The sequence below is a fragment of the Serinus canaria genome, chromosome 10 (genome assembly GCF_022539315.1).
Source record: "Serinus canaria isolate serCan28SL12 chromosome 10, serCan2020, whole genome shotgun sequence".
NCBI classification, from domain to species: Eukaryota; Metazoa; Chordata; class Aves; order Passeriformes; family Fringillidae; genus Serinus; species Serinus canaria.
The window spans coordinates 6875225-6891927 of record NC_066324.1 but is presented as its reverse complement, the minus strand read 5'-3'; the positions used below and the strand labels follow the sequence as shown (position 1 = coordinate 6891927).

Here is a 16703-nt window from a genome sequence, read left to right as displayed (position 1 = left end):
TACAAATTCAAAAATCAAAAGAGTTTCTAATTTTATGTAATCCATAATAAAAAGACATATTCTGACATGATTGGGATAGATACAGGACACAAGAAAATATTGATTTATACAACTAAAAAACATGTTCTGTTCCCCCTAACAACACATTCTAGAAAGACTGAATCTCTACAGTTCACGATATGAGGTTAAAAATTAGTTCAAGTTTTTGTGCAAGAAAACAAAGCACCTCAAATTTCCAGAGTGCAGAAAACATCACTGTGCTCTGAAATGATCCCCCCCACTGCTGTGGGGCAGGGCACAGGAGCAGGCAGACATCCTGAGCCACTCCAGGATGCCTCAGCACAACACGAGATCAGTGCCATGAAATGTCTGGTGGATGGTTCTAGCTGATGAATTATGTCTTTAGCTACAAACAGAGACAGGGCAGCAGATTATGTAGATGAATTGGCGGATAAAACCCAACAAAAATGACGCATGGCATGAGTGAGTGAAATTAATGGACAATATAAAAATGACACATCTTGAACTGAGGAAATTATTCAACATTTACCATTCTTTCATGCCTACAGTTTAAGGCACTGTAATCTAACTGAAAAACAGAGACGGGTCATTCAAATGAATAAATCATGCCAGAAAATGATTCAGTTTCCCTTCTTTTTTCTTTTTTTTTTTTTTTTCCCTTTTTAACTGAAATCCCTAGGACTCAGCCCTTCGGAAGCCCACACGGCCCAGTGTATTGTCCTGGCCAGGCACTCTGTCAAAAGGGAAAAAGTTATCTTTTCTTTCATCTTGTAATTGAAAATCTGGGAGGGGAAGCACTGGGAAAGCAGAGCACAGTACAAAGGCACCCATCATATTCCCAGGTCAGCTTTTTGCTTGGCTGCTAATGAAGGCAGTGGATTGAGGACACTTGTTCTCAATCCTTGATTGAGGGCATTTGTTTTGCCCTTCCAATTTTTCTGTTTGCTTTATGGGAAGAAGGATCTCAGTCCCATGGGTAACTGGGATGCTCTGAGAGCAGCCAAGCCCCTCTCCCAGCAGTAACAGCCACTCCAGATCACCCTCCTTTCTACACCCACATCCAACCAATATTTTTGTGCCCTATCTCCATACATTTGGAAACCTGAAATGAAATCCAATGCAAACTTTTGAGAGGAGGCATTTGGAATCCAGCTCCTGCCTGGGAGGTCTGCTTTAGGACCACATGAGTATTCCTTTGCTCACTGTTTTATCCGTTTCCCTGGTAGTCCTCTGTAAAGAATATTAAACAAACATGTCTTTACAGCTCAAGAGCCCAGGAGAGAATGTTGACCCTGTGGAAAAAAACCTGGTTTTATCCATTTTTACCCCACTTTCATCCCTCTGGACTAAGGATGTATATACAAGGGTAAGGATTTGTAGGTCCACAAAGCCATCGTTAAGGACTGCTACATCAATCCAGACTGAGTATGTTCTCCCCTATAGCCTGATTTTAGAAAGTATTTTTTAAGGAATTTCAGGGCATAAAACATGTATAATTACAGCCAGATATGTGGAAGCATCACCATTAGTAAGGAATCTTCTCAACAGTTGATGCTGCTCCAGAAAAAGAATAAAATATTTATTCTAAGGTTATAACCTAACATATCCTACACCTCTACCACGTTTTCAAAGATCCCTCTGCAGTAACATTTGTTGTTGCAAGGTTAAATCCTAACTGGAATAATGGGTCCCAAACCCTGCTCCTGTGCCTCTCCACTCAGTTATAGCTAGGGAATGTCCCTGCAAACATGGAGAATGTCAGGCCAATACAGGTGCTTTAGGAAAGTTTGAGTTGCTGAGTTTTTGTGCTCCCCTCTCTCATTCCCCACCTGCCAGAGATGATGCATTTCCATATCTTTAACAGCTTTTTTTTTCAATAGATAAATGCATTTAAGACAATGGATGATGATAAATGGCACAAGAAATGTCAAAAAGCAGCATTTGTTATATCCTGCAATTACCCTGAGTTATCCCTCTGATTTGGACTGTCCAGGAGCTGCAAATTGCTGTGCTGCAGATAAGGAAAATGGAGCATCTGAGATTTCTCGCCAGTGACTACAAGGAAAGGGCTGGTTTTATTTTCTTAGGAAGAAAGAGGAAAATGTTCTGAAGCTTTCTCTTCAGGCTAAAATCCAAAACATTTACAAGACTCAAGAGCACAAAAGCTTGCAGATAACCAGCAGAACTGATGCCAGTTCCATCAAAGCAAACAACTAACAGCAACTGGGAGGAATGCAGATTATGCAGCATCCCTCTCTATTGAAAAAAAAAAATTATTTAACTGTTATACAACAGTTAAATAATTTAACTACTCCAAGTTATTATTCCTCAGTTAGTCTTTTTTGGCTATCATGCAGCACTAGTCTCTTCTGTTTCTGAAGTTTGCCTTTAGGAGAAAAAAAAAGGCAACTTCAAAACATGCAAAAATTAATGAAACCCATATGTGGGATACTGTCATTATTCCATGTTTATAAGAGGATCAGGTTTTGTTAAATGGGCTTACTTAATGCAGACGCATAAGCAAAAATACCCAGCAAAAGATCTGAAAGCTATTGAAAGCAAAATATTTTCACAATTTAAGCTAAAAGCCACTATATATTTTGGTGCAACTTTGTTTATGGCTTCTCTGACAGATGATAAAGTTCTCCTAACCAGAGCACCATCTCCTAGATAAGATTTTACCTTTTTGACTTTCACCCTCATACTGTATTTAAGCTGGGCCAACCTAAAAATCAACGGCTTATGGAAACATCTGTTGTTACAGGCACACAATTTTGACTTTTTTCTACAGCTGTGTTATTTTACGTTCTTTTTTGGCTAGGCCAGTTGGTAAGACTGGAAGAAAATAAATGTTGGGCTCCTCTCCTGACTTTGGTCTCTCTTTAGTGGCTGCAGTCAGCACCTTGTTCCCTCCCCTGCACTGGGAGTTTGGGGGGATAAAGGCTGAATGCCCCCCAAGTGTGGTCTTGCCCATCAAACTCAGACAAGAAATAAAGGAAATACATCTCACCAAATACTGACTTGAAATACCCCCTGCTGTTGCTGCTTTCTGCCCCTACAAAGGACTAAACCACCCTCTCCTGCCCACCTTCCTGGCTCCCATTTGCACGTCCAACAGCAATCCACAATAAACCCCAGGTCTGTCTTGCCTCCCCTCCTGCTATTTCACTGCTGGGATCCAGACATCTGCCAACATCCTTTGTAAAAGATAACACACAATATATTTTAAGAGTCAAGCTGCCACAAGATATTTGGTGCTTCAGACAGTGCTCCTTCCCAGACAGAGAACATGCCTGCTCACAGGAAGGCTTGCATAAAAACAAAATGTACTTTTCTTGTGAATCTAATGATTGCCTAACAAAAAAAACCAAAACAACAAATTCAACCAAAATATCCTATTTTCAACATTTAATTCAGCTGCTAGTTGAAACAAGATGTTTCTATCTAAATTCTGTTTTCGTGAAGGAGAAGAAAACAACTTACAAAGCTTTTAAAGAGCTCCAGTCTTTTTCAGTGTACATTCAAACTGTCAAGAGCCAAAGAAAGCCAATACCCCACACACAGATTTTTTTCTTTCCTCTTGCTCTTTTTAACAGAGAGGACTTGTTTAATCTTACCTTCAAAATTCTTATTTCCCTGCTATGCACTCCTAGAGTCTCTGTCAGTTGTGCCAATGCTTGCCCAAAAGGACAGTCATAAAAAAACCCAGTTTAAACAGAAACTGCTTATCTAAAGCAGGGAGAGCCCCAGGTTTGCAAGCAGAGGAGATATTTCAGCATTAAAGAATTCTCGGAGCTACTCCAAGACACAAATCTTTGTTGTCTGCTGCACTGCAAGGATTTTAAGCCCAGAAAGAAGCTATTTATTTAGTCTATATACATAGATTTATAACAAAGGCAGAGGATCCATCTACAGTCTTCTGGGTGCTTTTTGCATCGTTTATAGAACATGAAGTAAAACTCAGCTTCCTCAAAGACAGAAAAGAAGAAATAAACAAGGCTTGACAAGAAAAATCAAACACTGTCCCCCAAATATACAGCCATGAACTAAAAAAGCTTTTTGAGCTGCCTCTCGATGTCTCCTCAAAACACATTAAAACACAGAATTTGCAAAATGCCCTAAAACCCATTTCTGCCTATACTGCAGGGAGGAGTTTCTCTCACTCCTTCCCTTTGTAAGACCCCAATCTTTACAGTCATGCCTCTCTTTGGTTATCTACAGGTAGGAATATCAGGGCATGATGTAAGCAACCTTCATTCTCTTTAAAAGGCTCAAAAAGGTACATTACTGCTCTGTTTTAACCCTGGAGTGCAGGCATTTGAAGTTAAAACTTATCTACCTCCTCCTGGGCAAGCAGGTCAGTAAGCCTTTCCTCACCTTGTTATGGCCAGTGAGTTAAAAAAAGAAATAACAGTGGAACAAATTACCAAGGAATCCTTCTGTAATCTCAGTAGATTTTAACAGCCCATCCCTCTCCATGCTTTTGGTAAGAATCAGTACAGTATTTTGGAAAGGCAGAAGAGACTTCATACTCCTAAACACAAGATGACTTCAGATTGAAACCAAAGTTTCAGAGAACTGCACCTCCAGTCTTTGAAAATGTGTATTTTGGAAATATTCCTCCCAACTGCTTTCAGGCATTTAATATATCCAGCTGTGTTAAGAAACCAAGCAAAAGTTCAGTGTCAAGCAGTTCAGGATTATGATTTTTTTTTTTTTTTGATTAATGGAGGTAAGCATAGTCTCAGACACAAGACAAACAAGTCACTTGATGCTAAGCAGACTCAGTACCAGAGCTCAGACTAATGAGTGAGCAGGGGCGAGGCTTCACGTTCCTGCCTCTTATCTCAGCAGCTGGAAGGACACCACATGAGGAGGGAGAGTACAGCCAGAGACAGGCAGAGCCAGCCCCCAGGTACCTGCAAATGCAGAATTGGTGCTCCAGTGGGGAAGATGGAAATGCTCCAGGAGAGGGAGGCATGTGGTATTGGTAAAGATGCAGGTAAGAATATGCCCCCATAAAACTAAGTGCAAAAATAAGGAGAAACTACTATTAAGTGGCTGTAATGGTATCAGGGCAAAATCTTTAGGGAGAAGTAATATCTAACCAGGCTGAGGAAACCATAAGCCACCCATCAGACCTTCTGCAGATCTGAAAGGAGAGCAGCATAACTCAGGTTAAACACAGAATAGCAACAATTCCTCTGTCTCAAACTACAAAAACAGAAGAGAAAGCAAACAAGGTAATCCAGAAATATTTGCTCTATTTTTTGGATTAGTCTCCTGGCCACAGCTACAGCCTTAATTTTCACCAAGTACATCACTGGCACTAAGATGATAAGCACAGCAAGTAAGAAGGGAGGGAGCAGTTAAATTCACCACTGCTCAAGAGAAAATCAGAAAGTTTGCTACATCAAGTACATGTTTATTTAGATATAAATTTAATGTATAAGTGAAGCAAAAAGAGAAGTGGAACAAGAACTTTATTATCTGCAAGAGACCAAGTGCAAAAGAAAGCCTAGTTTAGAATTTGCGCCCATCTGCTAATTCCAATACAGCTGATGAAGTATATTTTATTAAACCATTGCAAAACATTTTATGTTCTTGTTACTGTTTCCTTGCTGGGGTTATTCCAAAGCAGAAGTCCAAAACACAGACCACAGCAGTAAAAAAAACAAAGTAGCAATGGAAAGGAGATAGAGCAGCACGGAGAAGAAACTCTTATCCTTTACTCTACCTGCTCTGGGGTCCCAAAAAAAAAAAAAAAGTGACTCTTGTCCATGATTTGTACATGTCATTTGGAGACATCACCTCTTCGTTGGCATAATTTATGACTAAAATCTTCTACCAAAATTCAGAAGTTTCCTATTCTTGAAAGTTTTAATTAATTATGATAGCAAGGATAGCTATGACTGCCCACAGCCAAACACAACACACCAAGGCACTGCTCTGACCCTGGGGTTTTAATTCTGACCTGCAGCTGCCCCAGCTCAGCCAAACCCACTCCCTCCCAAACTTTTATTTTGGATATCACATTCTTGGACACCAAATCACACAGTCCTTCTGGGTAGACTACAGTATTTGAATCATCCACTGCAACATTAACCATTTATTCTTCTTTCACAACTCCAAGCTTAAAAACCTCCCCATCACCAGCAGCAGCCTGTCCTGTACAACTGCAAAGATGTCCCTGCCAGAGAGCCATCAGTCTGCCCAGTGAACGGATGCTGCATGAAGAGGCAAACATTCAGTTATCGCCCAAGCTTTTATCTCATCTGATGTTTTAACAGCAGCTTGAGCCCAGAAACATTCTGCAACACAGCTGAGTCACCCTGGGCCACACCAGGATGTGTACTTAACACCAGGCAGAAACAGACACTGAGCAGAAACAGCTGAGATGGTGCAGGAAAAAAAACAGGTTCTACCTTTGCATGAAAATAATATAATAAGGGAGGGCAAACAATTTAAAATAGGTGGGAAAAGGCTGAGAACAAAAACAAAAAGGGAAATCTGTGAAAGGACCACGAGGTGACAGGCACTTTGATTCCATGTTTCTCTGGAAAAAGTTTAACAGTACTTCTTATCTTCTTACACTCATCATTCTTTTCATCCTTTGCTGGAAGTTAAAGTCAGAAATGCTATGCCTGGATATTGCTAGACAGTGCCCAAGAGTTCCTGTTCATCTCTTCTGTCTGTCCCATGACTACTCACAAAAATCCAGAACAAATGTATGGGAATATAATTAAAAATCTATTTATTGCATTTATAAGGTTTTCCTCTAAAGTGGTGTGAATTCCAATAAATGGCAAAAATATGTAATCTACAGAAAACAATAACAGTGGCCTATCTACACAGTAGGGGGCCAATTCTGGCTTGCAAAATATCAGAATGGAACTAGATAAGTTCCTTCAGAAGGATAAAAACCCAGTGATCTGATACAGCAAAGTACCCGTTTGTCATAATAATGCAGCCTCCATCAAAAGTCCACATTTGGTCTCCCATGATATCATCTTAGTCTTCTCTATATTTAGACCAGGAATTCAATGTGCAGTAACCATGTCTACTGTACAACAGCTACACCACAAAACTTTTAAGATATTTCAAACATAAATAAAAGAACCTATAGGATAAAGGAGATTGGGCCTTTCAGAAACAGCACAGTATTTTCCCTCATAAGGTACAATATTCAAGGCCAGCATTCCTATGCTAGACTAACAGTCTTAAACATCCACTATTTCATGGAAAGTATGGATCCATACTTTCACGACTGCATAAAAAAATGAATGTATCAAACCACTGGAAGAGAGCTCCAAACCCAGGATTTTCTATACTTAAAACCTGTTAGGTCTGTATTTTACAAACTTGTAAAATAACAGAGTCCTGATCCTAAAAAGGATCTGAAAGCTACTTTAATACACTGATGTAAATAATTTATGAGTAAACCCCTTTGTCTGAAGCAAGCTGTAAGTGAGCATTGCAGAACTGTAGTTATTAAACAGTTGTCTTCAATCTAAACCATCTCAAAACTACAGAATATACAAACAACTCTGCCTTTGAGGCAACAGCACCTGCAGAAGAAACTGCAGGTAAATCTTGGTGCTTTGAACAATGAGTGTGAAAAAACAGAGGGATAAACTTTGCTGCGACTGGGAGGCTGGCAGAGCCAGATGTTTCATCAGAGAAAATGAGGAAATGATGAAAAACCAGAGTATCAGGCAGCAATCTTTGCCTCTGAAGAACAGTGGCTGAAGGGGAAGGCGAAGGGGAGGAGAATTAACTCACCATCTCCAGAGATCAGAGGGGGCTGGCACAAGCCCCGTGGCCACGGTGGGGGCAGCGTGGGCACCTTCATCTGCCCCGAGCCAGACCTGGGAGCAGCATCCCTGCACTGAGCTGAGGATTTGGCTGCGTGTCCACGTTCCTGCCTCGCCCCTTAATATCCGTGAATCCTGTGACTGAGCTTGGAAACTACTGTCTTGAGCTGGGGATTATCAGCACTCTGGATAAAAAGGCATCGGAAATGCAGCACCCAGAGAAATTCAGCGCAGGACAAAAAAAAAAAAACCTGCCACAATAGTTGTATAAATGCCTTGAAGGCATGAGTAATGGTAAAGGCCAAACAAGAAGCTCAGCTCAGCCTGGTTTGAATTTCTTTTTCTTCTTCTTCCCCCAGCTTTTATTCTCGCTCCCTGCAGCCTGTGTGGTGATGGCCAGAGCAGCTGGTGAAAGCCGGGGTGATGTGTCCTACACAGCCATGAATTCACTCAGGGCTGGCCAGCTGACACAATTTCCTCACAGAGCTCAAAGCCTCTGCTCTGAGCATCCGGGGCAGACACAGGATGCTGGTGGGTGTGAGAAAGGGCTTGGCAGATGACTACCCCAAAGCCCTGACCCAATGGGTAAGTGTTTGTCAGCCTCCAGCATTAATGCCAGGCTCAGGGCAGGCTCCCTTTTGGCTCAGATTTTCCATGTTTACTGTAGTTACAGGACAACATTTACAAAGAGAGGGTTACACAAGTGATTTTAAAGAGGCAGGGTGAGAACACAGCCTATTGTTAAGGCTGCACTTTCCACCACCAAACCCAGCTTTGATTTGTTTGCAACACTTCAGTCACTTGCTCTGAAATTGTCCAAGCTGTTGAGGAAATTCCTATGCTATTCTGCAGGCCCTTTGGAAAAAAGGGATTTGCAAACCCCATCCCATAGTATGTGCATGTGTACACCCATGCAGATGGAGAAAATGAATTTCAGTGTATACAGACAACCTGAATTTTGTCAGGTTCTCAGGGTGAGCAGTTTGTTAAAACAGTTAATTCCTAAGAAAATAAATTGGAGCCTGGAGAACTATAAAAATCCCTTGTCTTGGGTCACCAGCAAGGTTCAGTAGTTTGGAACTGCACCAGACTCTGCTCATCTGCACCAGCCACAGGAGGTGAGTGACACTGTACACCTTGGCCAGAATTTTATCCATTTATCTGATGACTCCAAGGAAGAGAAGTATGAGAGATTACAATTGGGGGAAGGAAAAACCTCTGCATTCTTCACACCTACTGTCCATCCCAACACTCATCTCAGTGCCGTGTGGGTCTCTATTCTCTCCCATAGCCTCTTTCCCATCCCCTTCTTCCCACCCTCATCTCCTGCAGTCCTGCTGTCCCAGTCCCCTTCTTGGGCTCACCCTGCCAGACTCTGGCTAAGCAGCTCCTTGCTCTTCTCCCTGCTCAGCAAAGCACAAACATGGGGGCCTACAACCCAAAACCAACAGGCAGCAACAGACCTGAGGCTTTGTCCTGACAGCATCAATGCTCTTATCTGCAACAACACCCAGGGAAGGAGGTTTCCTGGCCTCCCTAGGTGGTCTTGCAACAGTTTTATGATAGTAACAGGATGTTTTCACAACATCCAGCCTAAATCATCCTGGCAAATTAGCAAATCAGTAAATTAAACTGCCATGGAAATCTGTGACTTTAATAACCACTATTACATGTTGGCAGCCTGCTGGATTGCACAATGGTTTTCTTTTTGCTGCATCAAATAAATTTAGTTCTTTCAATCTCTTCTCATGTTTCTTAATCTCTTCTCATTGTTCCCTTCTGGACACTTACCAAACTTCCTGTGTCTTCCCCTGAGCAGGGCACCCCAAACTGGATTTGATGGCACTGATGATGGCTCCACAGTGCCACCAATGACTAAGTCACCTCCCACACCTTACGGACGACACTCCTTCAAATATAACTACAAACAAGACTTGTCTCTCTTGCAATAGCTCTTGCAGTTGGTTCACTGGTAATCCACTACAAATCCTCAGCCTTATTTTAACCTATCCCTCTCCAGCTTAAACCTGACTTGGTAAAAGTGCATTTTGCTTTCTCCTTTGCAAATGCAGCACACACTGTCTGCTTTTATCTCTTATCTGGATGTGCTCTCCAATTTCGTAAGGTCAGTCTGAACCCTGACCCTGTTCTCTCAAGTGCCTACAATCCCTCCTGACCTGATATCATCTGAGTGTTATAAACATACCTCCATCTTCCAAATCATGACTGAAAATACTGCAAGTTTCCCTCCAGGAAATGACCTTGCTGATATATCAATTGTTACTGCACTACTTGGATCAGTGGAGGGATGTAAGTGCAAGAGTTTTCTAAGCTTCATTCTTGGCAATTTCTGAAAACACAGACATTAATACTGGTTCCTTTGGTAAAGATAGGATGCATTCAATTCAAGAGGAACTAACTAATACAGTTAATAAATGCAATGGGAAGGCTATTCCCAGTGAACTCTGTCCTGAGGTCAGCCAGCTACAACTTCTCAGTCACAGGCTCAGACAACCCAGCAGCACAACCTTATCCATCCTGCCACATGAAGACAAAGATTCAGCAAATAATGAATCACAACCAATTTCTGGGATCAACACAAGAGAAGCATATCAGGGTACAGCTCATTTTAAACTGCTGCTTTACTTTAATGACGCTGGAGCCACAGGCTTCATTTTAAATTATGTTAATATTGCAGCATGCAGAAGCCAAACCAAATTTCTCATCAGAGTTAAAAATTATTCTGCTTTAAAAACACTAAAGTCTTATTTTAATAGACCACATCAAGTGATTGTCCCAACTCTACTCAAGATTGCCAAACTAAGCAGGAAGACAAGAACCAGGACAATCTCCATGAGGATAAGCAACATGCAAGGAGCCTGGGAAGTTTGTGTTACTGAGTTTTACAGCTGAGAAAAAATTCTGGAAATTTAAGAAATTTAAGAAATAGGTAACTTAAAAACTCATTTTAATTGGAAAAAAACATTTTTCCATTATTTTCTCTTAAGTGCTTATAACCCTATAGACCATTATTTTCCTAAACATTTTTTGATAGCAGCTTTTCCATGACATGTGCAAGAGTCTTCTGAAATGACTACAGGAGAAAGTGTGAGATCTCACCTCTGTAACACTGGCATCACAGATCCAGCTAATTCTAAAAATGATTCACAGTTTTTCATTCTGCAGAACCCATCTTAGAAGAGTTTTCCCCCTTCTCTCTCCAGAGTACTCAAGCTACTGCCCTTTAGCCTGACTGAACTATACAAGATATTGCACTTTCTGAACTCCAAGACTGTTTTTTTAAAGTAACCTGTGCTTATGAAAAACAGTGTGCAAATTTCTCACCCATAAAATAGGAGTTAGCAATAATTCCCACGATCCAAAACTGCTGACAGCACCAGTGAGGCTGCAAAATACCTGCAGCTCCTGACTAGGGGCAAGCAACAACACTTCTATTTGCAGCAAGTTAAGAAAACCACCTTTACTAACCACAAAATGGCTCTATAATGAGAAGGCAATGAGCACCTGAAAGACTTCTGGCTACAAAATGCAGCAGCACTAAATAAAGCAGAGTCAGGACGTGGCAGGAGAGGCACAAAGCACGAGGGTGGCTTTCACCGGCCGCCTCTGACCCAGCCCACATGTGTGAATTAAACTCTATTTATAAGCCTTCCACTCCTTTTTGGTTGGTGGTTTTTTTTTTCTTTCTTTTTTTTTTTTTTTTTTTTTTTTTTAATGACCTTAATATAGTGCAGTTGTTATTTTGTTTCTGTTGAACGTAGCAACAGGAAACCCTGTCAGTCCTGCAGCAAACTTTCCATTCCCCTGGCACTCCCATTCCTGCCTCGGAACAGCCAGATTTCTAAAGAGGTGTTTGACAGGGTGGGAGGGAGAGGAAGAAGAGGAGAAAGCACACACACAAAACTCAGAATGCCTGTAAAACATGCAAAATGGAAGCTAAATTCAATACTTTTTTCTTTTCTCCTTGTTTGAAAGTAAAAGGCCATGTCCTAAATTGTATTCGCTAAAGATTTCTTACTTCACTACCAGATTTGAAAGTATTGGTCAGGAAAATTATCTTTAATAAAGGGTCAGTTAAAAAAAAAAAAAAAAAATTCAGTAGCACTTTCCACTCACACACAGTAATGAAAGACTTCCATATCAGACAGCACAAATTTTGGCTTGGAAAGTTATTTTCTCTAGTCCCTTGCTAACTCACCAAGCAAACAGCTACAGAAATTAAGCCTTAACTTGTTAAAAACATAATAAACCTGATTTTATTACAAGCTTTGGCAAGACTGTTCTGCTGCTCAAAGAGCTTTACTGCATGATGAGCAAAGATTTTTGGAGCTCCACCCTGCAGTGTAAACTCATCCCAACAGCATTTTCTCTTTTAACAGCTTCATAATGGTAGGGGAAGACACAAACACAGCTGCTCAAAGGCAATGTGCTCCAACACAAGGCTGCCATCAATTTGTCATTTACAAAATACTTTTTCAGGAACATGAAACCACACATAAAATACAGGAGCAAATACAAATCCATCTAGGAAAGGTAAGACCCAAAAAACTACAGCTATTGACAAAGCAGAATTTGTATTAGTAGTGCTTAAAATGAAAATTATGTTCATGTAAAGCTAAATATCAACCTTTTTTTTTAAATCACAGACAATCTTTAAATATGGCAAAGCACAAATAATAAAATACAATACCAATGGATTTCTGATTCCTGGCATGACCTTTTAATATTGTTTCACTGACACGAGGAATATGGCATTTCCCTCCACATTTGATCCCTATATATCCTCCCATTATTCATTTTTCTTCCAGCTAAGGCACAAACACTCCCAGCCCATGATGTCTTTAGACCCTGCAGTCTGTGCACACACCAACATAAAACACAGCCAAACCTTTCTGCCAAAACCTCCCTGGAAACACAAAGCACCAGAAGGGAGGGACAGACTCTCCAGGACCACCCTGGCAGCAGCAATGCAGGGACCCTGAGGGTGCTGCTAGCCCCACATAGCATCACCAACCTCAAGTACATTGCAGGACGTGGCTTTTGTCAAATCATACACAAATCTTGGTACAACCCTGCCCCGTGAAGAACCTCTTGGCTCAATCTGTGACCAGCTGAGAAAACATAAACGTGCCTGAATCCAGCAGTTGAAAACGCAAGGGCTAAAAAAGCCCAGGCTGTCTTTAACAGTCTAAAGCAATGTCACTGGGCATCGTTCAGCTTTTCACAGGAAACCAGCAGGTCACAGCAGCACTGACATTTCTTTACAAAGCACAGCAAAGGACAAGGTGACAACACCTGCACTCACCACTTCCTCTGTGCCGTCCTTCTGAAAATCCACCTCGTCCTCGGTTTTCATTTCCAACATCCCTGTGCAAACAGAAGGTCCATAAAGGTAATTTAAAAACAAACGTCTTTCATTGTTACTAACATTTTTTTATTTACTCTAACCAGTCCCCCCCATCCACCCAAAAAAGGAAAAGAAAACCCAACACCCAAGGCCATTCAACAAGTCCATCTGAACCCCTATAAGGCCATTTGATTTCCAAATTCTGGTTTCATTGCTGACTTTACTGCTTCCTTGCTATTCATGTTAAAAATTATCCTATCAGGGACTGAAGGAAATGATGAAACAGCAGCAAGCATAGGGTGAAATTTCTGATAACCTGTAGGTGAGGCCAAGCACATCTGCAGGTATTTGTTCATGTATTTTCTTGGCTCCCATTCATCTACATAAAGAAACAAACTTTTTGCTATTTTTCTCCTACCACAACCCAAAGATAACACAAGAAACTAACCTTGTCTGCCCTCAATAGCTATTTTAAGCATTGCAAAAAAAAAAAAAATTAAAAAAAAATATCACAAGCTGCAAAAACTCAACCCACCTGCACTGCCTCATGGATGAGAGAATTACCCTGCTGGACTAGGAAAGCAAAACTTTGCTGCTGGAATTTACAAAGTCCCAGCTGAGTTTTCCCTTCTCCATGCTCCTGTGATGGTGTCACCACCACAGTCGTACAAACTTCATGTCCCAGCTGCTTCCTCTGCCCAGCCAAGTTTTCATTAGTCACCATTCCCCAGGGGTTCCCCCTGCTTACCTTTCTCTGGCAGGAAGTCAACATCGTCATTCTCTTTGATCCCTAAGCTAAAGACTCTCATGACACACAGGACACTTTCAGGGGAGTGAAGTGATTTGACCAAAGCCACCCAGATGGAGAGTGGCTGTGTCAGGGCTAAACCTCCCTCTAATCCCACTCCCTCTCTCATTTCTACTAAAAACAAACACTGGATGGATGACAACGCCTTCTTAAGGACGACGTATGCTTGCAGTGAGTTTAGCCCTACAGGGATTTAGCAAGAGGAGCCTCCCATTTTCATGGGGAAATCGTCCTAACAATTGTAACTAATGGTTTTCCACTGCCTTTAATGTCCATCCTTTTTTTTTTTTTGGGACCATCTGGTTTTGCAATGATTTTGCCTCGATTGCATGAATTTGTGGGCAGACTCCTAAATCAGAGATAAGGCTACAAATTTCTGTGAGTTCCATTTGCTGGGAGATGTGCTTGGGGTCATGGCAATGCCACCATGGTTGAGATCCTGATCCAAAGAGAGAACATGCAAGTAAGAAACATCTGGTGCACTGAGGACAGGAGAAGCAAGCTCACCCTGCTGGGTAAGAAATGGAGGATGAAGACATTAAGCCCTCAGGATGAAATTCGAGGCAATTTTTTCACTCTGTCACTTCTTCCTAAATTTCTGTTAAGAAATATCCCAAAGGAAAAGCACTATAAAGCTATCACAGAGGTCTCTGGGCATAGTGCCTCTCACTGAAGTGTGGCACCGTTAGTGACATTTGTTACCTGCTCATCCTGCCACTCTAATAGGGGAAGGAAATCATTCCAAGAGCTTTTCTAAAGAGAAAATGCCACCAATAAGAACGAGGTAAAGACTCATAAGGTGATATTCTTCTGTGAAGGAATATTTTCTTGAAATGCTGAGATCTACAGGAGATATTTCTCCCAGGAGAATAGCTAAGGAGCATTAATTACAGTATTTGTTATTTACGATGGCAGACCCCAACCATACAATCTAACCTTACTTGGTTTGGTTTCTGCCAAGAAACTGCAACTACTCCAAGGTGTTTTGTCAGCACAAACACATGGCATCTCCTCTCTTCTCACCCACCCAGGCTACTGTGGTATGATTTCATAACCTAACTCCTTTCTTTTTTAATGCATAGCATTTACCTGCCTGACTTGCAGATAATGTGCTTGCAGAACCCATTACTCAGCTGAAATGCAGTTCTGAGTCTGAAGCTAACAGTAGGAAGAGATGCCTCAGGAAAGCAGGATCTACCTTCATCAGCTTCCTTCAGGGTTGTGACCAGTCACTAGATACCTGTCTGGATAAGGAAATTGACCTTTTGAAGTCTTTGTTTTGGGGGTAGGCGGAAACTAAGCAGAGGCAATGAGATAAACAGGTGTATATCTGGGAGCAGCTTCACAATATAAATTAAAAAATTAAAGACCTCGATGATCTGGAGTAATGGCAACAGCAATTATCACCTGATTACATTGCTGATAAATTACCATGACAATAAACCCCTCTGACTACATGAGTTTCTGAGAAATGGCCTTGTGACCTACACTTCCTTTGGGAAGGTTTTATTGTATTCCACCAAAAAAAGAAGTGATTCATCCTGAGAACTGAGAAGCCTGACGCCAGCATGGATACAAAATCCTCCGTACAAATCCAGACCTCAGGGAAAACTCCCTAGAACAGGCACAGCAGAAAAAACTTGAAGACCGCCACTGAATTCATATAAAAAACCGTGCCACCCAAGGCTAGACACCAACATAAAAAATATACACAGCAATAATTATAAACAACAAATCACTTCTATTGAATTACTGCCATATCAGAGTTCTAGATGGTGCTCTATAGGAGATCAGTGTCAGAAATATTCCAAATAGCGAGCTTGGATTAATAGCAGTCACTTGCCTCTGCTTAAAGCCAATTTTTTTTTGGGCTTCCCCAACATTTTGATTCAAGATAATCCTAAAGTACTTCAAGAGAAAATACTACCGTTTAAATTTTATTTTTTGTGGCATCTCATTGCACATAAACAATTTCTGCTTAAGCACAGGTCAGACCATTTTATTCCAAGACCTTTCAGCCCTAAATCATTATGTATTTTAAATCAGTAACAGGATCGCCCCTTTTTTTCCCCCTCCCCTTTCCATATCCTAATACAGAATGATGACTTAACAATACTTTCCTACTTTAGCTACTATCTTATTGGACTGTCTGGTCCCTTTTCCTTTTCAAACCTCATCTAGACGGTGTCAGGGCTCCAAGAATCCAACCAGAAGTAAAGACCTGGACTGTAGAGATAGAGCCAGAGGCCCCTAGGAAAAGAAGCCCAGCCAAGTATTGACTTATAGCCACTCCCATCTATTGAACTGTCAAACCAACACAGCATTAAAACAGGTTCTTTCTGAAAACAGCTTTCTAATCCACCTTTAGATTTTTCTACATATTTACTGGGGATCTCTTGACTCATGTTTACTGGCTATCTCTTGACACACAAACATCCAAAAAATCCTGAACCTAACAAAAAATTCATTTGCTGGACCCTCCACTGACACCCTCCTCCCCTCCTGCCCTCAATTATTCTGCTGTCACATATCAGAACAAACTCTCTACCATCACCCCATGCTGCACTTAAGACTGAAGAAACAGCTCTCAGCATCAGAGCAGTGAAACAGCTTTATAACTACACAACTTCATGATTCATATCATGACAGATTTTCTTTTAATAATTTAAAAGAAATTGCTTTGTTTGATTGT

The 16703-nt window shown here is 41.1% G+C and overlaps 1 protein-coding gene across 10 annotated transcripts in view; it reads right to left on the bottom strand.

The window, feature by feature from the left end:
- The window catches only part of AKAP13 (A-kinase anchoring protein 13), a 208409-nt gene that overhangs the window by 78563 nt on the left and 113143 nt on the right, over positions 1 to 16703 (bottom strand). For all 10 annotated transcript variants that reach the window (XM_050978263.1, XM_050978265.1, XM_050978266.1 and 7 more), the window contains one exon: positions 13162 to 13223. In XM_050978263.1, the coding sequence (XP_050834220.1) occupies positions 13162 to 13223 (62 nt within the window). The remainder of the gene's footprint in view (positions 1 to 13161; positions 13224 to 16703) is intronic.